The sequence below is a fragment of the Odontomachus brunneus genome, unplaced genomic scaffold (genome assembly GCF_010583005.1).
Source record: "Odontomachus brunneus isolate Ranch 3 - 2012 unplaced genomic scaffold, Obru_v1 Obru_scaffold_036, whole genome shotgun sequence".
Classification (NCBI taxonomy): Eukaryota; Metazoa; Arthropoda; class Insecta; order Hymenoptera; family Formicidae; genus Odontomachus; species Odontomachus brunneus.
In genome coordinates this window covers 2361854-2388836 of record NW_022639486.1, presented here as the reverse complement: position 1 = coordinate 2388836, position 26983 = coordinate 2361854, and the positions used below count along the sequence as shown (strand labels likewise).

Genomic DNA, 26983 nt, shown 5'->3' with positions numbered 1-26983 from the left:
TCGATCTTTCGCCACCATTTTGAAATGTCAAAGTTTCGAAATTTCGATTTTCGATACGACGATCGATACGGGAAATTCGCGTCTCACTTCGCACGTATCGTCGTAAACAAGTATGGCGCGCGACGGGGAGACATAGTCGGACGCAGTTAGTCTGGTCAAGAACATTTCGTGTCACATTTGCATCACGGTGTTATCACTCGAGTCTAAGGACGCGGAGAGGATACGCGAGGGAAGTATATGATTTCGTAGAAAACGAGACTTACGTATCGTTCCCGTTTGTATTACTAATCGAATCAACCAGTTTAGTAATCTCAGGCCGTTACGAGGAAAGATGACGAGTATTGACACGCCGATCACCGCCGACTCATTCACGGATGACTGTCTACGATATGGCCGCGAACAGCCGAAATTAAGATCGCCCGCGCAGACACACCGCCGAAGCAGTTGGTAGCGCGTACAAACTCGGATCTAACTCGCGCACTGACCAGCCGCGATGGATATAACATCGCAAAGGGCAGTGGCCGGGCCTTACCGAGCCGAGTGGTAATGATGCCGTCGCGTGTACGCATGTCGCCGCAATGGGGCGGCAATGAGCCGCCCACGCGCCCAACAACGCGGCGATATCGTTGCAAAATGATGCGCCGGCATAATTGAGCGGATGTGCGTGAGATCGCGGAAGAACAAGGGCGCAGATAAAAGAGGTAGATTAGAATTATAGTCACCGTTGTGGCGTTAGCATGTGTGAGAGTATGGACCAAACACTTTTGTAACTTTATGTAATACTTTCAAGTGACTTTCTTGCACGGAGAAAATATAGTTTCCTTTTTGTATAATTCTTTTCAATTTTACTATGTTTCTATAGTAGTCCAGGAATAGACTGTCAAATGAGTTGTGTCTCATTAAGGAACATAGTAAATTTTGTTAGAAACACGGCTGATTTTACTATAAACATAATAAATGTTTTAATAACTTACTTCACTTTCTGAAATATATAAGTAGCACAAATGAGATAAAAGTGATAATGAATTACTACAGAATCTATTCCTCGGTTGCAAAATCTTCTATTAATTTTGGCTATAAAATTCTTTCCATATTGGAAATTGATTAATCAATGTTTGTTTTTGTCTTACCATTTTATTTCTCTTAAATTTCAAAGTTGTTCAAGTTCCAATACTGAAAATTGTACTAAATCTTATATTTCACACTGACTTGTGTGATTGATATAATATGAGAATTTACGTTTTTCGTATTTCGTTCTGTTATTTTCTCTTTTGTTATAGGGAATTATGAAAATGTATGGAAATTTTGCATTATATGGGTGAATGAGTGACCCAGTTTCCTCTTCTACTCCCTGTCAACCGTAGATTTTAATCTATGCACGATCCTGTGAAAGAATGTCGCGTGAACGGATATGTTACACAATTAGCGATTGGTTCGTGCGTTCTGTATTTATCAGAGGTGTTTTTTTATCTGTGACGATATTAGATATCGAAGCCACTACGTTGATGGATTCTAATTGCACGCAATGTACGGAGCCGCGTATTTATGTCACATATTTCGCCGTAAATGCGGCCCTTTCATTCACGGCCTCTGCCTACAATGAATGCGATTAAGTAAGTAAAAAAATGCTACGTCCGCATATTACGGTTTGCGTCAAGTTACATTCTGAACGAAGCTCTCCAATTAGTTTTTTCTCATCTTATTTCTTTAACTCGATTAAAATCTGCATTTGTCTTGAGTCACCGAACAAAAATAGAAATTGAGAACACTGATTTCTCGTACAAAAATTGTTAAATTGGCGCAAGGAAAGTTTGTAGCTTCTTATTTACCGACATTACGAGATTGTCCACTTTGATCACTCTCAAATCCGATATCATGGAGTTAGCGTCGTCCGTATGTTCGTTTAAGCTGTTTAAAGAGAAAACTCTCCGGTGTGTCGCAAGCTCTACGACCTTCCCGAGCATCGAGCTGATCAGCAGCGATGGATGCGCGTGATTGGAATAAATCTGCTTGCCATGGTTCGTTAGAGTATTCGCCGGTGTCACGTTTCATCGTTCGAGCCAGTTTCATGAAACCGTTAAAAGCCGGCTTTTGTAATTGTCGTTGCAGTGTCGTTCGGTTTATTCCAAAATGTAGTATAAAAACCGTCTCGACGTTCCTCGCGTATGAATCACGTGCCTCAACCCGGCTTCTATGACTCATGATTTTACCAACTGAATTAAGTATTAATCGTTCGTTAGTGGCGCTACTTGTGTCACGAATGAAATACGAGAAAGTACGCCGTAAGGAAATTACCGCGAAACTTGAGAAATTGTCAATTAAGTCTCGATGTAACGCATCGATAATAATAGTTCGAGATTCTTTCGAGCAGGAAATAAATAAGATTAGATAGAATTCAATTTCTCGTATTCTTAGGAGCAAGATTTTGTTAAATTCTGTGGAAAGTTACTACACTGAGAAAAAATTCTTGAAAATTTATTTGTTTATTATTAGGATATCAAGTTTATTTCTGTGAATAAATTTTATATCCCACAAATAAATTTCCAAGTATTCTTGTCTCAGTGTGGTAAAAAATGTTCAGAAATTGCAAAAGTGACGCAAAATCCCCCCTACAAGAGACAGTCGCGAGAACGTATTCCGCCAAGTGCCACACGCATTTCTGTAATATACCGTAATGATCAATAGACACAACCATAGTAATAAGTTACAATTACGGACATGAATAATTCAAAGGTGGCCGGAGCCACCGAGCTTGCAAATACCAGTTTATGCGGGATGTTCCGTAAGGAGGAAATTGCGGAAGCATTAAAAAAGAGCATCTACATTTATATTGTACGATAATAATGTAAGCCGCGGAGAACCGTACAAGCGGGATCGTTGTTACATTATAATCTCACTAACGTATAAATTAATTCAATTAATACGATTCACAGATATGATTAGTCGAGGGATACAATCGACGGTTGTTTCTATATGATCTGTCGCCCTTCAATTACATCCGGGTGCGATTGAGTCTTATTGCAGATTCGATTATCGAAGCAAAAATTCCAAACAACGATATCGCTTGGCATTTAGAGATATTACGGGTATTACGGGAAAAGGCGCTTGCTGGCGTTGCGGCGACGGTACAGCGGATACCCTTTCTCCTCTCGTCTTACTCCCTCGCACATAAGTTCTTCAATTTATAGTAATTGGTGAATTTATTACCATTCCTGTCGTAACACATACACACTTTACCCATACGCCAGTACAGTCCCGGTGAAGAGTTAAATGGCTTTAATTGCAATGAGTTGTCGTGTTCTTGCCTCTCTCGGAAACATCCAGTTTGACGGAGTAGCCTCGTCTTCAGTGTGAGAAGATGCGAGGTGAAAGGGACGGCTAGAATACTATAGTTGGAAAATATCCGGTGATTGGAGCCATTATATATGTGTTACTTAAAATTGACAAATCGGATAGCTTCGTTCCCGGCAGCTTCTTCATTTCGTTACATCGACACAGTCCCAAACCAAGATTTGCATCTCTATGTCCGAATACGAGAACCGACATAAACCAGTTTATCTCACGTATTTTTACAGCGACAACGCGGAACACCTTGCATGGACAGTCGAATTCGCACGACTTTCTTTTGCGCTGAAACGAATCGTCGCGACGCGCATTGTCGACTTTGTCGATCGCGCGCTTGACACGGGTCTACGAGAAATTGGTGTCAGGAATGCAAATTCGTAGAGAACATGAAGCACCAGGGTGTCGTCCACCACCACCACCACCATCACACCACCATCATCATCACGCGACGTCCGACATTCCCGGCAAAGTTGGTTTAAATGGGCACCATTATGCTCGTTGTTCATGTCCCGTCGTGCGTACATCCCTTTTTTGTGGGAACGTGGACATTACGGCGCTCTTTGAACTCGTGGGAATAAGACCCACCGCGGTCAAGTACGGCGGTTTATTTATTTTATTTATTTTTGTCGTTCGCGTAAATGTGGTTTTAATGTGCGTGTTGACGCGCGCGTGAATACGCGCAGTTGAGCTTAAGTACCTTAACTAAAGGTAATACGCGCGAGATACTATTCTTAATAGCTCTCATTAGAGCACTCTGTCAATTTTCTTACGTAGTATGTCGTTTACTGTCTCGTGGATCTTGGAATATGTCTACCGTGTACGATTCTCTCGCAGTAATAGTCTCAGAGTCGAAAATTGACACGAATTAGTAGATAACTTATTTCTTACATTTTAATTGTACATCTTCAATACTCCTCTCTTTTACGATAAAATTAGTTCTGCTTGTAACTCCGCACCCCACGTTCAAAGGAATTCACCTAATGCAGTTCGGTTATCAAAGTCCGGTCCTAAAAATTACGACTATCGCTGTGTCGTAACGTTACAAAAAAGGCAGGAATATCATAGAGGGATCAAAGTTGGAAATATCTGCGCGTATCTCGGTGTCAGAGTCGGCGGTGGCGGTGGCGGTGGTGGTGACAGTGGTTAGTTAGTGGCGGTGATGCCCGAGTGTTGCTCCACATGTGTGCATTCGGCGCACAGGGCATACTGATCGGAGAGAGGGGTGTTGGTGGTGGTGGAGGCGCGCGTACGCTCTGCGGGGCCCACTTGTTCGCCGGTGGGTTGGCTTGACATTCGTGAGCGCGTTGCCGGTGCGGCAACATCGGGTACTTGCCTTGCTTCGGTGCGATTGACGGCGTTTACGTCTTCGCGTCCGTTGTCGAGGAAACCGTCGGGGCCACCACGAATGTCACTCACTTGAGGCAAGACTACGGTTCCCTGTGGGAGAACTGGAAGCACCGATCTGGTAATAACGAGTCATCCGAGATCGTGACTGAGACGTTGAAGAAAAAGTGCACCAAGTACGGAAACGTGTCGAAAAGTCGCATCTTAGAACGTGAAGAACATGTTTTAAGAGAACGGAGATAGAGAGGAGAGAGAGAGAGAGAAGTTCGGACGTTTATACGTACAGTGATCTGCGCATCTGAGGAACAACGAAACCGAAAAATGACGACCGAGTCGTTGTCGCGCGAGGTTGACGCGCATATCGTCACCATCCTGACAAGGCTGTCGACCCTCCGGGAGAACAATGCCGACGTCGTCGAGAGGAAGGCACCCATGTCCATTGAGGCCCGTAGTCTGGAGCTGTGGCGTGCTGTGGCCGTCGAGTGCTTCGCCACTTTCCTCTTCAGCCTAGTAGTATCCGGCGCGGCCGCGGCCTCCGCCGTATCCGGAAGCGGACTCTCCGTGTTAGCTACTGCGGTGGCTTCCGGCTTCGCCATCGCCGCGATCTCCATCATCTTCAGTCACGTCAGCGGTGAGAATACTATTATTATCGTAATTTTCAATTAGTGCAATTGCAGAGTGTGAACTAAACGTTATGTATACGTGCTGCGTAACATCATGCTTAAATGTTTATTTTTGTACTAGCAAATTGCATCATGTCGGTTGATTCCTATTTTACTCCGTTTTTATTGATCTTTTATCTTTTTCTGTTTATAGATAGAGACAAATAAAAATCATCGTTGATTAATGTTTGTTTCTATACTAAGAGAAGAAATATCTAAGAAATAATAAATATTTATTCACAGTAGATACTAATAATTTATTTACTTATACTATTAATATAAAATATTTTTTAAATATTTTTTAATAATATAAAATATTTTTTAAATAAGAAAATATAAATTTTCTTAAAATCTTAAGAAAACCTCTCTTAGTTTCTCACGAAAGCAATTATATATTCTATTTAAATAAAAGAATTTAGATTTAAATATGTTATAATGTATCCACTAAATAAATATTTATTGTTTTTTAGACATTTTTTTCTCAATATACCAATGTTGAACTTTAACCTGAGTTTAAATTCTCTTTAAAGACCAACTCATAATTACTCTTCTGGAAACGAGTAGAAACCGTCCATAAAAGAAACGTTTCAGTCGACAATTTCAGCGAAATTGAACAGAAATTGAATAGAAAACATTCAAACGTAAACGTTACATTGTAAACGATGGCTGTTTCTCTTCACGGACATTCACAGATACACTTTAAATATGATCGCATGACAGTGTCAATAAACGCTTCGTTTGACTTACGATCGTTTTCGATTGCGACTGCGACGCGCTCGTGTGTCTCCTCTACAAAGCAGTCCAGAGGATAATTACGCGAAGGGTCGCGAACTGCTCAAAGCAACTATCTCGTTGCGTCAATGGTTCTGTTCCTTCTTTTGTGTGCCGTATCGTTCGCCAGCGGCCCTCGCGATTTCTCTCGATTGGCTCGTTAACTGATTACGCCGGCCGATGTGGATATTAAGCGCTGCGTGTGCATGCCAGTCGGAACGTATGTGGGCATTCTCGGAGTACGTTCCACCGGCATGCACGATGTGTTATACAAACTTGCAGTACCGGCGTACAGAGAGAGAGAGAGCCCGGTGTATGATAGCCTTAACACTTACATTATTGGGGTTACCGCGATTTTCAACGATACGCAGCCCTGCTTAAAATGATGCATACAAAGCGGTGAGATTACATTACGAGCGGTCCGAATTTCAATCAATGAATGTAAATCAATCATCGTCTCATTGATCACATTGAAATTCAGCCTCATATAATGTTATCGTTTTGTATCAATCATCTTGAACAACGACACGTGCGTACACGGTTACAGATTATGTTCGCTACGTTATCAAGGCTGTTTCACGCCGGTTTCTGTACCGCGGAAACCTGATTGCACTCTACGTCATTCACTCTCGCTTTACGACGAACGAGTGAGATACACACACGCTCCAATTAGAATCCGTCGTAGTTCATTGAACAAGCGTTTGCAATTATTCGTATTATCTCAGCGCGATCGACCGCCTTTCCGATAGGAACTTTGGACGGATTAAGTTGACAACTTACACGACAGAGCGCAATAAACAGATGAAAGTCGTCGCTCAGAAAACACATCCAATGCTTATTTTGTCACTTGTCTCGTAAATTTTTAACGAAATAAACGTAATAAGCAAAAGCTGCTCTCAGAGAGGAGCGTCTGTCGAACGGTAGAGTGCAAGCGTGAAAGAAAAAAAAAAGAAAAAAAAGTCGCGCGATCTCCGTCCGTCGTCTTTGATGCTTCCCTCTTCTTTATACGGAAATCCTTTTGCACGCAGGTGGACACGTGAATCCAGCGGTCTCCGTTTCGTTCGCTTTGTGCAGACGGATCTCTCCGCTTCGCGCGGTGCTCTATATAGCGGCGCAATGCGGCGGCGGGATAGCTGGAGCGGCGATGCTTTATGGGTGAGTTGTATATTCGATTTATCGTCTTTGAGAAACGCAGCATCGTTTTTACTTCGCCGCGGAACAGTCTTCGTTGCGTAAGATCGCTCGGAGCTGTCAGCGATCGTTAAATAAACGCGCATTAAGGAGCTCGGGGATATTGTCACGAGACAGAGCCTGTCTTCATCGCTTCGCGGTCGTTTGGAGCTATTAGTGAAATAATTGAAGATGTCGGGCACAGTTGATCTCGCGCACTCTCCTCGAATCTCCTTCCTTTTCTAAGAAAGGAAGGGAGCGCAAAAATTAATCGCAACAATTCCCTCTGCGGAAAACTTGCGTGAATTTCATTTCTCCGAATATTGTGTTAATATTGTGTTAATATTCTTCAATATCAACATGAGTATTGAAAGACAGTCGAAGATTGCATCATTTTACTATGTCGCGGTCACAAGTATACTAAAAGGACAGCAACACTTTTCAATTTGATGGATTTTAGAACGGGAAAAAATTGTCTGACCGTTATGGCGATCCTTTTATCTCTTCCAAGGCGCATCGTAAAGAAACACATTGCAGTCAACTACCTTGCCATCGACTACTTATGTATATTTGTGAGCCTCCGAAAATAATGAACATATCTCCGAATTTTCTTGAAAAAAAAACTAAATTATTACACCGAGCCTAGAAATCGCCTCGGCGCTTAGCCGATTGCGAATAACTGGTTAAGAAAGTAACAGTGTGTGTTACTTTAGCTATTTTCAGTTAGCGATTTTGCAACAGCAATGAGTAATTGCAAAGGAATCGGTCTTGCAATCGCTCGTATGTGTAAGATAGCCTGAATTCTTGGTGCTCCGCGATATTAAGGGTAGAATGAGATACACTGCTGCGTGAAGACAGCTGCTAGATAGGAGAACCAGGAAGGCATGTGGTCCGTCCAAAGCCGGGCCGAGTTTTCTTCCAAGTGTTCGTGCGGCTGATGGCGGACTCGAGCGAGTTTTGGAAGGAGCGTAAATAATATGCAACGTGATTTCTATTTCGCGTTGGTCACGCGTAACGATGAGCGAGGCGAGCGTTTCCTTCGGCATAATTTCGCACTTCCTCTTTAGCGAGATTTGCCCTTAACGCGACGCACACGTAATCGACGATTATTTTTGTCGGGATAATTCGTTCGCGCATTCTACATTTTGCAGAATATTACATGAATCTGTAGAAGATACGTGAATTGGAATATAAGATAACATAATGTCGCGAAAATTCATGGAAGTTTCAAGTTTAGAGTACAGACTTCTATACAGGAGGGTGTCAGACAATTCATGACACATGAAATTTCGGAGAGGCACATATATCGGTTATTCTGCTCTAATTGATCAATTTGGAAGCTAAAGCTCATAATATTATGGGGCGATTTTTCAATAACAATTTAAACTTGAATTCAAGTTTAAATTCTATTCTAATGCGTTTATTTTGTTTAAACAGAGTTTAAGTTGAAATCTAAGTTTAAACTATTATTATGAAAAATCGGTCCTATGAGTTTTTTCTTCTATTTCGTGCACACTATACACTCATTGCCTTCACGAAATATGACGGCAGGATTCATCTCTGCATTATCATATTTTAGTATGTCTGATAGGAATTTACGTATTATATAAAGATCTGTGGTTCACAAATATTCACAGGTAGCCGGTGACGAAAAGGTTGCAGTAAATTTCTTTCCGATGAGTCTTCTTTTCTGAAAAAATGACAATAGAATGCTCAAATTTTAATAATTTTTCCCCAGTCTGGAATCCACGAAAAAACGTTGCAACCTTCTTATAGACTCCTATACCTAACCGTGATGTACCGTAAAATTCCACGAAAGATCCCGAGTCCGATTTTTCACGCCGTAGGAGAACCTAGGACACATCTTCCAAGCATAACCGTAAGATAAGGTCGTTAAACATATGATACGTTCTGTATCGCGTAACGCAAACAGCGCGTGCTCTATCAAGCGTATACAGTTTCGTATACTGGATGCACTTCTTGTGCAAACTTGTGGGGTATCAATGTATTATGGATACGGAGTTCGATAAGACGCTTTCCTGCGATATAGCGGCCAAGCCCGATGCAATTAGCCACCACCGAATGCATTAAGTTTTTGTCGCGTCGCAAGTTACAAAGTCCTTGAATATTGGCGGCGCATTTGTTGTATCTAACGCGTTTCTAACGCGAGAACTTGCCACGGGCGAACAGCTGTTTTCGAGAACCGTGATTACTTGTGCTTTTTACCTCTTCTTCCTGAAGAACGCGCGTGTATAACTTCTGCAACTTCGCTGCGATATACGGATATCCTAATTCACCCCGAGAACGTTACGGTGCACGTAAGCGCATATATCTCCGAGCCATTCCCCAATCGCCCTCGATGCATGCAAGCCGGTGCACGTGCCCCGATCTCGCTCGCGGGCAGACAGCTTCCATCTCGAAGGGCGAGAAAAAAATAAAAGAAGGAAGCCGATGCTGGACCAAGGAGCGGCGCGTCGTTCGGAAGAGAGCACGCGGTTCTTTCGGAGCGGCAGCTGAGAGAGCCGAAAAAGAACGAGGAGCTGAAACAAAGCGGGAGTAACATCACGAATGAGATGAAAGACGAAGATGAGAGAACAGAGGAGGAGAGGACGGGTGATGCCTGGAATAATCGAGCCATATTTTACAGACGTTTAATCTAAAGGGGGACATTCGGCTGGAAAGTGCGCGATATAATATTGTAATATAGCCGAGTAGTCGTGTCGAGTCTTATTGGGAATATGGCGGGGCAATATTTATAATACTCGCTTCTCCTCTCTCGGTAATTAAACGAGAAAGGCGAAGGCGCGCTGTAAAACGCTCGAGGAGGAACGCAACAAGTTGGCACACGAGGTGCACGCGCAACGGAGACGATCGATCGAGGTCGTAAGACGACGGCGAAGGAGACATTACGTCGTCATAATGAACAATTGTACCGGATGTTGTACAACTTCGTCGAGAAGAACACGGCGTGGAGGGTGATCGTGCGCCACAAATGCTGCTCCTCAATAATTGAGAAGGAAAGGTGGAGCGTGCTAAAACGCTCGGAGGAATGCAAGAAGTTGGCACGAGGGCAACAGGATGCAGGAGATCGAAGCCGGTCGATAGAGGGTGGCGAAGGGGGCGAAAAGAGGGAAGGATGAAAAAAGGGGAGCGTGGCAGGATGGTAACGAGAGGAGGAGGCGACAGAAAAACCAGCGAAGAGGCAGCGGAGTCGGACGGAGGTGGAGGAGATGAGACGGAGCGACAGAGAGACGTAGGAGACTGCGGAGCGGAGAAGAGGAGCCAAGGAGCCGGGCAGAAGGACGAAGAGGAGAAGAAGGAGGTAGAAAGAGAGTGGGGGAGGCAGAAAGAGGCACGCGTAATTGGCAGGCGAGGGAGAACCTCGGAAGGTGAGCACCTGCTTCGTACCGAGTCCCGCGGCGGTCCACCGCCTCGCAGCTGCCGCAGATGTTCCCCGTGGACCAAAAAAGATCGCGCGGAAAAAGGAGCGAGCCGGGCGCCGAACGACGTGGATAATGAATACCTATGCATGCCGAGGTGGGACAAGTTTCACGGCACGGCACGGTACGATCGAGAGGAGATCGGCCCCGTGAAGGAGGACACGCCGCGAGACACGATCCGAAGAGCGCACGCGTGAGCCTCGCCTGTCGAGCAGATGTTCCCGCCGTTGTGTTTCAACGAAGATCATTGTCCGTTCTTCTTCTCCGCCCGCAGTTTCTTCGGCTCTCCTCCTCGCTCGTCGCGTCCTTCGTCGCCTTCGTTTCCTCGTGCCAAATTTGGTTTTGCCGTGCGTCGGAACGGTGGCACCTTCTGGAGGACGGCACCTCGGTGATAGGTGGAATACCATTTCGAAGTCTGTCACGTAATGATAAAATCGAGTTACTCGCTAAAACTACTCGATTAAAGCTGAAGATTTAGTCTCTTTAGAGACTGGTTGAACGGGTCTTGCAGTTTATCAACGGTATTGATTTCGGTGGCGCGTCTTCTATCTGTCTCGTCACGTCTTCTATCTTGCATGACATTCGTCCGGTCACCCTCCAACCGCCATATGACCGCACAAAGAGGTAACAAGTGCGCGATATGTACCGAAATAATAATCGAACAATACTCTAGTTAACCGGACGACCAACGGGGCCCTTCCCGAGATGTCTCAGGGGAGCACCGTCGAGCTCGGTACAGAAAAAAAAGCCGGGGCGTGAGATCGAGAGAGAGAAAGAGAGAGCAACGTCGAAGAGTGCACTTGCATCTGTTGCAACTCCGGATAACGGCGGCGGGTGTAAAACACGCGTCGCATCGTTCTCTGGGAGAAGCGAGGCAAGGGGGTGAACCGGCGGAGTGGAATCGTGGGGAATCCGAGGGGTTGATTTCGGCACCCCTATTCTCGTTCTTATCCGGGATCGTTCTCGATGCCAACTGCGCGCGCGCGCGTACGTGCGCTAAGGTAATAAATATAAAAACCGCCCGATAAACCCCAAAGTGTGAGCCAAGCTGGGTCGCGGTGGCAGGGAGTGTGAGAAAGGTGGTGGAAGCGGGAGCCGCGAGTTTAACTGTCCGTGAAGAATTTACTGTCACCTCTTCATTACGTGCACTTACAGGATTCTTCCATTACCGCGTCGGCAGGGGAGTGATTTTTTTTCTCGACCGAGAATGATAAAAAGGGTGACGTGATACGCTTTTTCCTCTGTTGCTTTTTTTTAAGAATCATCCCGTTTACGCATCGAGATACAATCCTGCGCCTATGTCACCTTCAGGCAAACTGGGCGCGTCTCTGGGACTGGGGGGATTTTCAAGGGGGAAATGCAATAGAGATAAGCAACAACGTCACTGTCAATACCGCGTATAAAGATCGTTCTATCTAAGTTTCATTTCCATTGTAGAGCAGAGTCTGCTCTGTAGCGATAGAATCGGTTCCTTCTTTTTTATGTTTCTTCATTTGCGAATTATAGGAAGCCTTAAACAGTATTATGCCTGGGGACCAAACTTCCAACAATAGATCTCGCAAAACATATAACATATTTACTGCATACTTTGGTTACAAGAATTAAAAGTATCATCAGCATTGTACATGCGACAAATGTAACTTTGATTTCAATTATCTCAGTCTCGGTACGGTCAATCTTGTTCTAATTGTACATGTGTGTAGCTCGTGTTAGTGTATCATTATAATTTAGAAATATCTCTAAGGAAATGATATTACGGACCAACTATCCTAAGAGATCATAAGTCCTCGTCGCCTTTTATTGAACACGTCGAAGATTAGACTATTGTAGTGACGGGACACGTGCGCGAGGTAAAAGCGACGCCGATTTACGGCGTTCTTTCAGACTCCCCTCGACATTCCCAATCGATAGGTACCCTATCTATCGAAGGTAGACCTACTTCTGTCGCTATGAAACTTCGACGTTCGCCAATAAAGTTCGGCTTACGTCCGTAATCTATGCAAAGCAAATCCGCTCGAATAATTCCCGCCCGAAAATTCTGGGGTCGGCAGGAAATTCGCGTTCACGGAGAATATGACTCTCGCCGCAGCCGATAAAGCCCGCGCAACCATGCAGAAAGATAAAAGCCGTTCGGACTTCTCAGAAGAAATCATCAGCTTCGTAACGAGTCTAGAGCGAAAGGAACTCAGGGGAATAATCTTGAGCGATAATTTCAACGATAGATTCGTCGAGCAGTTTGAAGTCAAAGCTTTCTCAATTAAAATCTCGAGTCTCGGATTCTTTCTAAGATATAATCGGTGTATACGGAAAATAAAGTTACAGATTCATCAAGTCACGCAGTCGAATTCGCTGTCGAAGTCGACTGAAGTTGACTTATCAGATTTTTAATTGGCAACATAAAATTGCTCGATCAACTCGCAAGCTTCTTTTGAAATTTTTCGGCAGAAAGACTTGGCATCAAATTCAGCAACGATCCTGTCATTGAAGTTAAGGCAATACTGGATGTCAACATAACGCAGTTTTGTAGTTTTCTTCTTCTAATTGGAGATGTATTAAATTGAAAACGTTCCTATAAAGTGAAAGTATAAACGTTAATGAATGGCTGATGTTAAACAGTCGCATGAAATAGACAAACAATTTTTTATAATCGGTAAATAAAAAATTCTTTGTCGAAATCGTCGGGCTTCCGAAAAGGCACCCCCGCAATCGCGCTTACGCCTCCAACTGGTCAGCGAGATTTGACCAGATCCTTCGCATACTTTCGAAAAATCGAAGAAAACGGACGCAGGGTGGTTCAGGTTGCGCCTATTTGTCAAGGGTGTTCCCTACCACCGCCATTTACCACGAATCGAGGAAACAGCTGTGAGGTGGCAGGTGTGTTATGACGTCAGGTAAGACACACGCAGTGCGCGTGGCGAACCGGATGTCCATTGGCGAACGAAAACAGCTTCGCCGCACATTTCGTCCCGGTACGCACCAGGATCCACGGTGATGTATCAGCTTGGTGCAGACGTCATTATTTCTTATCGGATTCTCGCAGGAAGTTTGGACATTAAGAGAAAAGTCCTTGAGTTAGAGGTCTGAAAAAAATATCAAGTCGATATTGTGTCCATCACTCTCTCTCAATTTCTAAAAATTATTTATCCTTTGAAATTGAATAAATTCGTCTGTTATTTTACTTGATAAGGAAGTTTGGGCATAAAAAAACAGCAGTTTTCGTTAGAGGTCTGAAGAAATAGCAAGTCGATATTATTTATCTTAATTCGTAAAAATTATCTATCCTTCAAAATTGGACAATTCCGCCGAATTTGATTTGACAAGCTCAACCTTTTGCATTGACCTAACACTTCAACCTCTTTCTCTAGCCTTGCTTGTTGAATTGTCCACTATCTATCCGAGATTAACGAGTCTTTACGGAACGCACGATATATATACATATGGCGAAAAGTTGCTTTGACATGGGTTATATCTCGCGAGATACCTTTGGCGAGGATCGATGAACGTTTGCACAGAGACGATGGTGGGACATAAGTCCGTCTTTCAACTTGAAGATATCCGGCAACGAAGAAAGCACGATTTATACGGCAAGATTTAGCGGCGACACGCAATATTCGCGTTTCCTCAAAAGGTCTCAAATATTGAGTCCTTAATCCGCGCTTCTCCCGACGATGAGCCCTTTACCTCGCCAAATCGATTCTCGCGATTGAGTCTACCTTCGACTTGCTTCGTTGCTCGACGACAACCGCTTTTCACGTGAGTGATTTCACTTAATTTTTCTTTTATAACTAAGACGAATCACTCTCAGCTTTTTCATCGTGTATCTCCATTAACAGACATATTCTGAATAAAAATATGAAGGAGCCGCATGTCCAAAATGTACGTAAAAACGGCGCTGCTAAAAATCAACAGGGTTCTCGCGATATTGCGTTAATTATCGCACAAATTGGGCTTGATTGCATGTTCCGGTGAGCGCGCGCAGGGACCGCGTAATTATATTTAATATGGTAAAGAATTGATCGTAACGAGACGTCATCAGAAACAATTTACGGCGCGACCGGTACAATTCCGACAGGAATAATACAGTTATTAAATGCGCGGTGCAGCGAACTCTCGGAGAGTTTGAGCGTTACAAAGCGCGGATAATTTCTCGTGATCTCGCGACACACGCTTCTGTTACGTGACGTAGCTGTGTAGGAGAGACCGGCGAGAACGGGCCGAAGGAGTACGTGAAAGCCAGGTGGGTCAGGTAGAACGGTCCTCCTCCAGCATGCAGGAATGCTTTTACCTGACTTTACGAAAGGCCTTTTAACGAACGGGCGTTCCGATCGTGACCCTCATGTGATTATATCGCAGATGACACGAGTGTGTCGCGTATTCTTGCGGTGCGTTACCAAACTTGCCCAAGTCTTGTTCCCCAACCGATCTCCCCGGGGAAAGAATTTTGATAGAAGTCAATTCGGACCAGATGGACAGGCTGACAGGCCATCCGCGCGTTGCAAATGTCGGTCGGAGATGAAGTAGAAAACAGTGGTTGAAATATTAATAACGGATCACGGATTACTTTCGACTCATTTCAAAAGTTTCATCTCGTACACAGCCCGGTGAACTTCCCTCTGAGTTCTCCTCTCCGAGTGTGAATGTATCGCGCGTTATCGAGACCGAAGAGCGAACGTAACTTATAGGAATGATGTTTCCTTTCCCGAATCCTCCGGGAGGAACCCGTTATCCGTTTGTATATAGGGCGGGTGTGAAGAGATGCTTTATGCTTTCTAGTATGTGCCACCGTCTGCAGACTAAACAAAACGTGAGAGCTCCCGGCGCGCTTGGAAAGAATAAACTTAGCGGTACGTGAGAGCCGCGTTACGAGAGCAAATTACACTCCGCTCTTTTAGACACTCAATATTTCACGGGAAGTTCGTAGGAACGTTTGTGCGGTGAAGTTACACCGACAATGCCGCGATTGTTCGCGCGTGTAAGTGTTCCGTACGCACGTGAGTAAAACAAAATTGAGTAAAACAAAGTTGATTGATTGAAATTATTATCCAATTGCTATATTGCTATCACATACACTTCGCATTTTCTGATCATTATATTAATTATTAATTTTTGCAATTGTATGAGTAATTTTTCACGCAAATCTACAAAATTGCCAGTTGACTAATTAGATAATTGTTATCCAATCTGCATTGTGCTATCCAATATTCATGTATACTTACATCTTGTAATCCTTAGACTAATTATGAATTTTTATGTTCTATTTGTACCAGTTAATTTTCCCTTCCTCACTATTTTTCGACATTCAGATTCCGTAGGATGTACGTGTGTGTCAAACAGTGTGTTGCTCTCGGATCAAAAAACCGTAAACCCCATTGTAAGATCCGCCAACATCGGCGGATACCGTAAATAGAAGGAAAGAACTTCCACTATTAAACAGGCCGGTTTGGGTTAGGTAGCGAGCGGAGTGTAGGATGCCAACAGATGGTCGCAACCACGTGTTCGTTTTCAAGAACCTTCCTTCCATTCCTTGCCGGTGGGGCGGCGGATTGGATGCATGCGTGCACCAGGTTTTGTACTACAAAATTAGCTTTGTGACATGACCGTGGTTGTACGCGCTATTTTAAGATATTGGACGACGGTAAAAAAATCTCATCGCAAAACCAATCCGATTTCCTTTCACTACTTTCCCCTTCTCATCCGATGCGAATCTCCATCGAAGAAATAATCATATAAATTAAAACACACGCTTATTCAGTAACAAAAAAAATGGTAAAACTGTTCTCTATCCGGAATCTTTTCTAATATCTAAGAAAGTAATTCTGGAGTAAAAAGCCCCGAGCGAGCGACGCGCAATTTAATCGGATGAGTCGATCTTGTTTAATCGCGAGTGCCCAGCCCATCGAATGTCTCTTTTGCGCGGCTTAAGCACGGGATCCGACAGATTAAGCGTATCGCCGGATTGAATTACGCGGCTCGTGCCGAAATTAACGAGCATATTACGCCCAGCAGCAGCACATGCTTCGTCGAAGGAAGCCGTCGAACATCGCGCGGGATCGTGATGCGTTTCCGTGCTCTCTTCATCTCCCTTTCTTTTTTATCCTACCGGTATTATATCCTTAAGCGTGTCCGGCGCAGATAGACGTCTTCGGGGGCCCGCAGACGAAGAACATCTGCCGCGTCGACAGTCCCCTCGATGCCCCCGACGAAGGAGAATCGTTTATGGGGACCTAAAACTCCTTTGTGACGGCGACTTACGCTATAGGGCGCTCGAAAAGGACCACGGAGGATTCCTTTTGTGCAACATGTGGCCGGCACGTGTATCCTCGTACGAAGGCACGACCAGCCGATTTACACAGGATCTATATAGGGAAAGGACGCGCGCTCCGTTCTCGGGCAGCTGCGTGGTCCTTCACATACCTAAAAGGTCCGGGCAGGATTCTTCCACCGTCGAATATACGCGCGACCCGTTCCTAGACGTCGCTTGTCTACCGCGATGCTCCGATAAGGTAAAAGCACCAATGCTCGGACGCAATCCTGTGCATTCTTATTATTTTAGTCCTGTGTGTGTGTGTGTGTGTGTGTGTGTGAAATACGAATATTTAAATTTTAAATATAAAAAAAATATATATATACATATTAAATATATATATATATATTTTTTTTTTTTTTTTTTATGTTGAAAGTTTAAATACTTATGTTTAAAGACCAAAATAAGAAGAATGTTCAGGATTAGGCACGTGCCCGGGAATTAGTACTTACACCTTGTAAAATTTTAAGTGTTCAATGCCACTTGTCTATTCTAGCCCTGTCTTTAAGGCTCCTGACCCTTCACCGCGGCTATATTGATTTATCGTCAGAACAATAGTTTAGTTTACATTAAATACGTCGAATAAAAAGATGCACTTAGAAAATGACAATCGATTCCGCGGCAAGGTTAACATGGCCTTGTAATTTTTAATGATTACGCGATCATAACAATCATTTGATGTGTCCAATGCTTAATAAAATGAGCTTACGACAGATTTGGTTTGAATTTATTTGTTGAGATCTATTATTCTATAATATGTTGTCACTTTGTATAAAAATTTTTATGATTATTTAATATAATTATACAATTCTCTATAATTATATTTTATTTGTTATGATATCATAAAAAAGATTAATACAATTATATCTTCTATAATTGTTTTATCTTTATGTCGTGAAACGGCGACAAAAAGCTCGCTAAGAATTATTTTAAAGGAGCGTCATTCGCGCATTATTGCTTAAGAGCCCCCCGCTAATGATCTGACTGCCCTCCCACAGCTCGCTCCCTTTTGGCTGTCTGAGGGATACCGACAATTATCCCTCGACCCTACCACTTCCGCAGTATTACAACCTCGCAGCGTAGTGCGCCGCTTTGTCCGAGGTTTCGCTTGATCCATACCACTACCTTTCCTTCGTTTCGCATTTAAAATGCATTTGCAATTTTACTTACGGTCACGGCGGAGGTAATGTATTCATTTTGATCCTATTAAGTGGAATGAGTGGATGAACTCTTCGATGTATCCCCGAATTATCCTATTATTCGACGTTCGCTTCTCTCGTATTCTTTGTTATACTTTTCTGAAATTAAGAATATGATCATGATTTCTCTTTCTCTCTCGACGAATTGTCGTGGAGAGATAATAATAATATATAATAATGATACGTCGAATTGCACGGCTCAAATGCAACCGCGAAATTACATCCCGTTGTAATTTGCCGAAGAAAGCGAGAGTGAGGGACGCGTTGCGCATAAGTGAATTTACTCGTACTTGAATCGACGTACGCACGCTTCCTGTCTTTTGCCTTTCAACTCTAAACAATGCGGAGGGCGGAATTGTAAGACGACCTGCTTTCTGCTGCGGGGCTTCTCTCCCCTTTCAAAGAATTCCTACGCTTTGTTGCGGCGGGGCGCACACCTCGCGCAAGAAACCACATCGATCGTCTCTCGAAGAGAGGCAGAGAGAGAGAGAGAGAGAGAGAGAGAAATGAAACCCGAAATCACCGGCCCCATACCTGCCCGGTCGGTCGTGACACGCCAGTTTCTCGAAAGTGAGAAAAAGGGAACGCGAAAGTGGGCGTCGCTATAAGGTGATCCTACGGTAATGATGCGGGAACACGCGGTGGGACATATTTTCGGATGAAGAATGAATGACGCCGCTTCGGCGGATAAGGGATCAACTGGACAATAATAACGTCACCGAATAATAATTTCGGTCTCTCGATATTTGCGCATTGCTCCCACGAACATTAGACACGGACGGATCCAGTTACTACTGAACTTCTACATCGGCGTTTTAAACACACATTTTCCTCAACGTCGTAAGAATACGCTCTCTTGGGACGAAGAAAGATACCACTGAGTTTCTTCGACTGAAATTTCACTCGGAAAGGACTTATGGAATGACCTCCGAGTCTTTTGAAGTTGAATGACCTCCCCCGAGCCCTTCGATACAGAATGACTTTTCATTCATACAGGGCGAATTCTTTCTCTCTGAATCGTCGAGTGAATATCTACGTTCGAAATTGAAGAGTGAATCTGATGTACTTCACCATTGCTGGAACAAATTCACTCTAATCAATTGAAACACTCACTCTTGCGATTCTGAGCGAAAGTATCTTCACTATTGCTTAGAATGAATTTTCACTCTTTTTGTGAATAAGATTCCACCATAAAAAAGTATATTCTAATAACTACATAGAGGTTTTGGATATAATTGGCGGAATAATTCTTAAAAATGAAACTAACTATTCTCCGGATTATTTTCTGTTATTTATGTACTACTGTCTAAAAATGGCTCTTCCATCATTTCATTTCCTTAGAATCCGGACGATCCTCTTTTCTCTTAGGAATTTAAATATATACTGCAGTAGGAAACCACGCGAATTTGCTACGAACGCTTTCGCCCGCAACGAGACGAGATCCCATCGCCGAGGTGCTCCTTCATCGTCTCCCCAGTAACGACTTTACGGTTCACGCTACATCCTAATTTCATGGTCTGACCATGAACAGCGGCATCTGAACTTTCCCATAGCCAAGACTTTATAATGGTATCGGAGCGAACGCTCCGATCATCTCCCGGGCTCTCTGAGCTCTTAGCGTTTACCGCACTCGTCACATGTGCGATATTCCTCGTACGGGGAGGCAGGGGTAAATCGGTCTGGAGTGTCCAGGCTCGGACGAGGGTGGACAAGAGAGGGTGGCGGGACAGAGGAGGTTGATCGTGTCTCGACGAGGCACGAGAAGGGGATGCGCGGTCCAGCGCGCGGAAGGGGGTATCAATAGCTCGTTAATCGCGACGAAGGGTGGGTATTCGGAGCGATACATATCCTGCGACCCTTGTGCCGCCCCCACCGCTCTCCCTCTTGAATTGAAATTTATTTAAAACGACGCACTGACGTGCCCCAGGGGTTTGCGTCCCATTCCTCCCTCGCTCCCTCGTGTGAATCGCGAAAACGCGGCGCAGGTTGCCGGGACACTGGCTGCGCTCTCGAGTCAAGTGCACGCAAGATTAAACCTTCCACCGTTCTGTCTCGCCTGGATGGTCACGCCGCTTTCATCGCGCACCGACGACCCTGAGAACACGGCTCACCTCTGGACTTGAAATCACCTCGCCAAACTTCTCCCACGAAGCTACCGCCTGCTCATAGTGGACCACTCGCATGCACTCAGCTCGCCTTTTATGTGAGATATCGCGAATAGCTTGCCTTGCAAGAGGCGTGTACTCGGCGGCAATGCTCGTGTCACATGCAGAATCGGTCCAGACGAAATGGGACATCCGTCTATATAGATTATCCACGATTCCACGTCTGTCATGTTCAAGCATGGAGCTTCTGTTTCGTCTTACGCGACCAGGAGACCTATTCTCGACGCGTATTAAACGTTAAATATACCTTTCCTGATTTTAAATCTGAAACGTTATAGGTGACGATCTTATAAGAAAAACGAAACTTGGAATTAGAAGGGAATACATAAAACTTCTAAATACTCGCCGCGGAACTGATTGGTTGATTGTTGACGTCGGAAGCGAGGGAATGTTTGTCCAAAATTCATGCAAATTATGTCGAAATAAAGAAATATATCCAAGAAATGACACTTGCAATCAATTTAGCAAGGGGCTAGTCAGGAGCTTTAACGTTCGCTATGTATCCGGATAAGATTTCAGCTCGAGGAAACGAGGAACTTCTACTGAGATGATCGAATAATTGCTAATTTAATTGACTCGATCGTTTCAGAGGGTGCAGTCGAAGATAGGAAAGTTCTCATAGTAATAATTGCAATTGCGGAGCTATGTGAGAAATACGTTACGAGATCGCGAGTTGCATTAACATCGCGAGAAACAAGTAAAAAAGAGCTGCTTTAGCTAAGGAGAATAGCTTTAAGGAAGAGGAAAAAAGCGAAGTGAAATACAGTCAGTGCATTTCTCGAGAAAATAATGATATGGGAGATTAAAGGCCTCCATAGACTGTCACTTCACAATCGCTGGAAGAGGCTGGTCTTTCATCTGTGTTAATCGCGAAATGAATTCGCGGATGAGTCGCTATGCCATTATATATATCGCATTATGCATATTCGGAAGAGACGTGAGGTCTCTCTCAGAATCGTATTCAGGATCTACGCGGATCAGACGGAAAAAAATACGTCGTTATCGTTCTCGTGCATTCGACGCGCGACGTAACGTTTATATATTCACGTGGGAAAAGTGCGCTGGCACTTTTTCCACAAAAGTAAAAATCCGCTTATCACGCGAGGGCACGCGTGTAAATAAAAACGCCCTCGTTCCCTGTTCCCTTATTTTCGCGACTGTGGGGATTGATCCCAATTGTGCGCTCATGATCTGCATTTCATCAATTCGTTCTCTCTTTCTTTCTCTTTCTCTCTCTCTCTGTCACGACGTGCTCGCTTTTAAGGCAGGAAAGAAAGACGGAAAGGAGGGAGCGAGAGAGAGAGAGTGAAATATTGTCATTTGCATCGGCCGCGGCGTCGAGACACGGGGTGTTTCGTGTCCGATGACGAGGAAGAATACGAGGGGCGGCGTGGCCTCGCAACTCGAGCCCAGCATTTAGCAGCGAGATTAATCGCGATCGTGTGCGCGGATAATACGCGGGACAAGGCTGCAGAGGGGCGACGAGGAGTGCACAGGTGTATCCCCGTGGAAATTTCGGGACAGAATGGTACTCGACGAATTAGCCCCTCGTAGAAGTGGCGCCACTGATACACAGCAAGGTGCTACGGGAACGCCGATCTTGATATTTGAGGACGACACACGGCAGACTGTAAGCAGATGAGGAACATTTGTCGTTAAAATTTAAATCAAAAGAAAAAATATTCCCTCGGGAAGAGAAAAGATCGCGTATCCTTTTGAAAACACAGGCTAACATTCGCTAACGCGATGTTGAGTCTGGAAAGCAAGGACGATCTGATGATAAGCGCGAGTATGTCACGTGTTTGTTTGTTGGCGCCGAATAAATTAAATGTCAAGATTTCTCAAATCACGGTCATTTCTTTCTCGCAGACCTAGACATTGGTCGCAAAAGAAGCTCCTGGGGATAGAAGATGACGCGAGAGAGACGTAATTATGGTAATTCCATTGAAACTTGTGAATGCCGTACTCGAGAAATCTTGCTTCGAGAAAGTCGTTTGAATAGTCTATGCATGTATAAACAACGCGGTTGGCGGAGTTCATTACGAAGATAAAGGCAGAGGAAACATCGAAATGCACATAGAGTCATATAAAATAAATAAATAGCTGATTAAAGCAAATAAGAAGAAAAAAGGCTCAAAACTCGAGTGAACAAAAGAAAATGAGAAAATATTAGTTTTTACTCAAGTTCTCTCTCCAGAGAATTAGCACAGACAAATACGTTTGCTTAGAAATATTTGTTACAACGCATCAGTACATACATCTGTGACATATTTTTTATTTAACAAATACGTTCGAGTTCGTGCAAAGTGACTCGTGTGAGGTCACGTCTCTGCGACCCCGTATGATTATATGGACTGAGAAAATCAACGGGAGTTTTATGCGAGGGAAACATCACGAGAGAGAAACATCGGGGTTGCGTTTAAGGGCCCGAGGATGCACCGGCTAATATAAACATTACACCGCTGGGACCGACTTACCGCGGGGGGCTTTTATACGGGGTGCATCTCTCGCGGCAGGTTTCAATAGGAAAATCATCGTATATTATATCGCGGTCGTGTAACTCGCGCATACTGACGTTACTATCATGTACGGGAGACCATATGCGATGATTTTCGGTTAGACGATCGATAGGCTTCTCCTTTCGCTCTGAGAGGAGAAATGGATTCCTATCATATTTCTTTTTTTTCTTTTATTTTAATATTCCGTGCTACGATATTATGAAAAAAACGTTACGAGAAACGTTACGAGAAACTCTAATAAATAATCAAAAAATTTTCCATATATCTAAAATTCTTTTCCTTTTTTTCAGAGTAACTACACCTCCGAACACGCAGACCCTAACATCCCCCGGTAGGTTGGGAGGCCCTATCGAGAGGCTGCTGGTTGAGTTAGCATTATCGGTGCTTATCATGCTGGCACATTTCGCCGCGGACTCACCTAGATCACTGCCACCTGCAATCTCCACGAAAGCTTCCGGAGTTTTGGCCGCAGCTTACACAGCAGCCACGCTCGTTTCCGTAAGTTCGCCTTTTTTGATCATTTGTAATCATGTTCCTTCGACTAAAAAAGACGATTAAAATCGAAGAACTTATAAGAATGAAATATTTCATAGTTTTTTACGATTCCTATTTATTTCCATTGTGGAAATGAAGTTAAATATTATAAAATGTGTGACGCAATATTTATAATTTAATATCTTTAAATGTACAATTTATATAATGTGATGAAAGATCGTTATAGAATAATTAAATTGTATCGACTAAGAGTAATTTGCTTTTTTCACGGTCAATTAATTCTACGTGTTTTTCTCTCGTTAAATGGTCGCTATACGAGGAAAAGATGCTCTTCTTTCTGCAAACGTGTGTACGCGCAATAAAATAAAAGAACAACGCATTCTGCTTTCTTCCGCCGTGCATGTCCTCTCTTGCAATCACTATGTCCAAAAGCGTGTCTCGGGTTCTTTCCAATCGAGCCGACGTCCGCATCTTTAAAGAGCACCTGCCGTTGCACGAGAGAAGAGTGGGGTCGCGGAGAACGGTGGGCAGGAAGGTGAAAGAAAGAACTTGATCCTGGACCCACCTGCTCCGGAACGAGTGTACAATGCACCCCAAAATGAAAAACATCGAAACTACCATTCTACACGCGTTGAATGTCGATTCTCTCCCATCAGCGAAATCGAGCAAGTCCGTTGCTTGCAGTACAAACTAAATTTTCGATCTAATCGCTCTTCCTCTGTTTCTTGATAATTTTCAAAAACTACTCCACATGCAAGTACAGAAAGTATATGTAAGATAAAAAATTTGTATAATTCACCTGATAATATAATAATCATTTGATTCCACGATTTCTGAAATATTCTAGAAATTGTTGGAATCGTATTATTCTTAAAAGTTCATCGACCTAACATCGCTTTTCCTCGACATTTTTCAGAGCCCCTTTCTAAATCCAGCACGCGCCCTTGGTCCGGCCTTCGTGATGAATCGCTGGGACAACCACTGGGTATACTGGGTAGGCCCATTGTCGGGAGGCGCCGTGGCAGCGCTGCTTCACGAATACGTTCTGAGTCCCAAACGCACGAAAGACCCGCGTGAGATGGACGACGGCGATAATTCGTCCATGAGGTCCGACGAGGACACATACGATGATCTCGACAAACCGAACGGACCTAAATTCCCTGGCGCATACGCGACCTATCGTCCAGTCGCCGGTGCGTCTTCGTCGATCTACAGCGCACCGCCGTCGGCGTTAGAGCGCGTCGAGTCGATCTACGGCGGCACCAAGTCGCTCTATTGCAAGTCGCCACCGTTGACGCGCGCTAATCTCAATCGCTCGCAGAGCGTTTATGCGAAATCAACATCAGGTCCGCGGGATGGCCTGATGATACCGAAACCGGGGCCGTTGGTGCCGGCGCAGAGTCTGTACCCCATTCGTCTGGGTGGCCAGAATGGCTGCCAAAACGGGCTGATCCGTGAGAACCAGCCTGTAACCGGTGGTAGCGGCCCTGGCGGCGGAGGAGGAGGAGGAGGAGGAGGAGGCGCCGGCGGTCCGCCGAGCCAGACCTCGCAGAACCACAACAGCACCAATCAAAATATGCAGAATCAACTGCAGCAATGCACACAAAGCATCTACGGCATCCGCGGCATCTCCACGAGCCTTAGCACACGGGAGAACGGTATCTACGGGGTGTCCACAGGCTCTAGCGTCTATGGTCGTGCGCCGGCTCCGCCGCCGGGCAGCCAAAACTCGCAGCAATCCGCTCAACAAGGTGGTCAGTCCTCAGTGCAGAACCATCCACCACCACCACCGTCGCAGCAGCAACAACAGCAGCAGCAGCAGCAGCAGCAGCACCAACATCAGAACGGGCCCTTATCGACCGCCTCTGACAGCGGGCCAAATCCCAGACGACCTGAGAGCATGTACGGCCATGTGTCGAGGCGCAGCGATGATTCTGCGTACGGTAGCTATCAGAGCTCGACGAGGGGCAATTACGGCAAGGTACCGGGACCACCTGGCCCACCCAACGGTCCGCCAGGGCCGCCGCAGTATCGCGATCAAGGTAGACCGAGTCCGGCCGGACCGCTCCAACAGAGTCAGAGCGCGCAGAGTAACTTCCAAAGAAACTCACCGAATCCTCAGTATTGACTATAGACTGAAGGTCGATGGATGCTACGAGGGTCATCGTGCCATTGGCAAATCGTTCCCGATTGCGAAGGATCCGCCCGCGGAATCGTTTTAATTCGTGCAGCCGAATACGTTCTGATGATTTCGAAGTAGAGCGTAATTTCTAAGCGATTAGAAAAATCTGTAAATAGACTTTAGTTAATGAATGTTTATATAATTTTTTTACGTGTCTGCTGCTGTCGTATGATAATTCTTTCTGCGTTGAAAGATACGGATGTCAAACCCGTAAGAGGATTAATAAGTGATGAGAGAAATAAAATACGCGACACAATAATTTGTCGCCTGTCTTATTTATCGCCAGTGTTGTGATCTAAATTTAGACTTGTCTATCTTTAGAATGGTGATCCAAGTTTAATGATAATCTAATCTACGAACTGAGAGATGTGACTGTATATAGAACTTTATAGAGATGTAGAATTATGATTTATTATTTATAATGGTATCGAAAGTTGAATATATTTCCAGAAAAAACGAAGACGCATTTTTTGTATTTTTTTGTTGTGTATACTAAGGTCAATTGATAATGAAAACAATATTTAATGCACAATTGCAAGATTGAACATGTATCATTTTTGTACAACATACACAATTCTCGTGGATTTCAGTCTAATTTAACTCTTATTTCATATCAAATAGCAATAATTCAATGTCAGCCGAGTGAATAATTAGAAAATTCCTGTACAATTATCGATCTGATTAAGCTTTAGATATAGTTCGTGCCAAATATTTTCCAGTGAATATTCTTCAAGGAGCAATCATAAAGATTATAGTGCTCATCTTAAAAATTACTCGTGGAAAGCTAATTACGCACAATATAAATTATCTTTACTGTGAACATAACACTATTACTCGTATCTCTCACAGTTATAAGAAATCTATCTATGCCATATAACCATCAAATAGTAGGAGTTTTATATATAAAAGTAAAAAACAAGATGAATATCGTTATTTAAACATATGCAAGGTACTATGTAACATACCAATACGAAAAATGGCAAAGTAAATAGATTTTCGTATCATAGAAATTATTATGTAAAAGTATTTGTACATATTATATGTATTTATTAATTTGTATCCATATATGATAATTGTAAGTTTTGATAATTGTTACATTCGTATATCTACGCATTTCTAATATATACATATTATAAACAGTAATATAATGTAGTATATATTAGAAAATCATGACAATAAATGTATTTAAAAAAATACAACGTGTTGCCATCTTTTTTACGCGGGAGTTCTACGCCCAGTATGATTTAGTAATAAAATATTAACTTGTATGTTATTCTCAGCGAAAACATTGAAACTACACTTTGGAACAATAGCCGACCAGTTAAAAACTTATTGAATGTTTTTTATATGATTAGAAAATATGAAATCTCTTTAGAAATTATTTAAT

The 26983-nt window shown here is 43.7% G+C and overlaps 1 protein-coding gene across 2 annotated transcripts; it reads left to right on the top strand.

The window, feature by feature from the left end:
• Nucleotides 1-552: 552 nt before the first annotated feature.
• Nucleotides 553-26784, top strand: LOC116843920 (neurogenic protein big brain-like). 2 transcript variants are annotated; one of them, XM_032814867.1, is made up of 6 exons: nucleotides 561-701; nucleotides 1486-1613; nucleotides 3576-5320; nucleotides 7151-7277; nucleotides 23210-23417; nucleotides 24331-26784. In XM_032814867.1, exons 3-6 carry the CDS (start codon nucleotides 5011-5013, stop codon nucleotides 25540-25542), a joined length of 1857 nt encoding a protein of 618 aa, XP_032670758.1. In that variant the 5' UTR covers nucleotides 561-701; nucleotides 1486-1613; nucleotides 3576-5010; the 3' UTR covers nucleotides 25543-26784. The 2 variants fall into 2 exon arrangements, with proteins under 2 accessions (XP_032670759.1, XP_032670758.1); XM_032814868.1 differs by lacking the exon at nucleotides 1486-1613 and having other exon boundaries at nucleotides 553-701.
• Nucleotides 26785-26983: the final 199 nt, after the last annotated feature.

What these genes read in the sequence shown, in the direction of transcription:
- LOC116843920 (XM_032814868.1), top strand. Translation starts at nt 5,011, where the DNA reads ATGACGACCGAGTCGTTGTCGCGCGAGGTTGACGCGCATATCGTCACC. An exon ending in CATCTTCAGTCACGTCAGCG is followed by an intron (nt 5,321 to 7,150) that starts GTGAGAATACTA and finishes TTTTGCACGCAG; the next exon opens with GTGGACACGTGAATCCAGCG. An exon ending in GGAGCGGCGATGCTTTATGG is followed by an intron (nt 7,278 to 23,209) that starts GTGAGTTGTATA and finishes CCTTTTTTTCAG; the next exon opens with AGTAACTACACCTCCGAACA.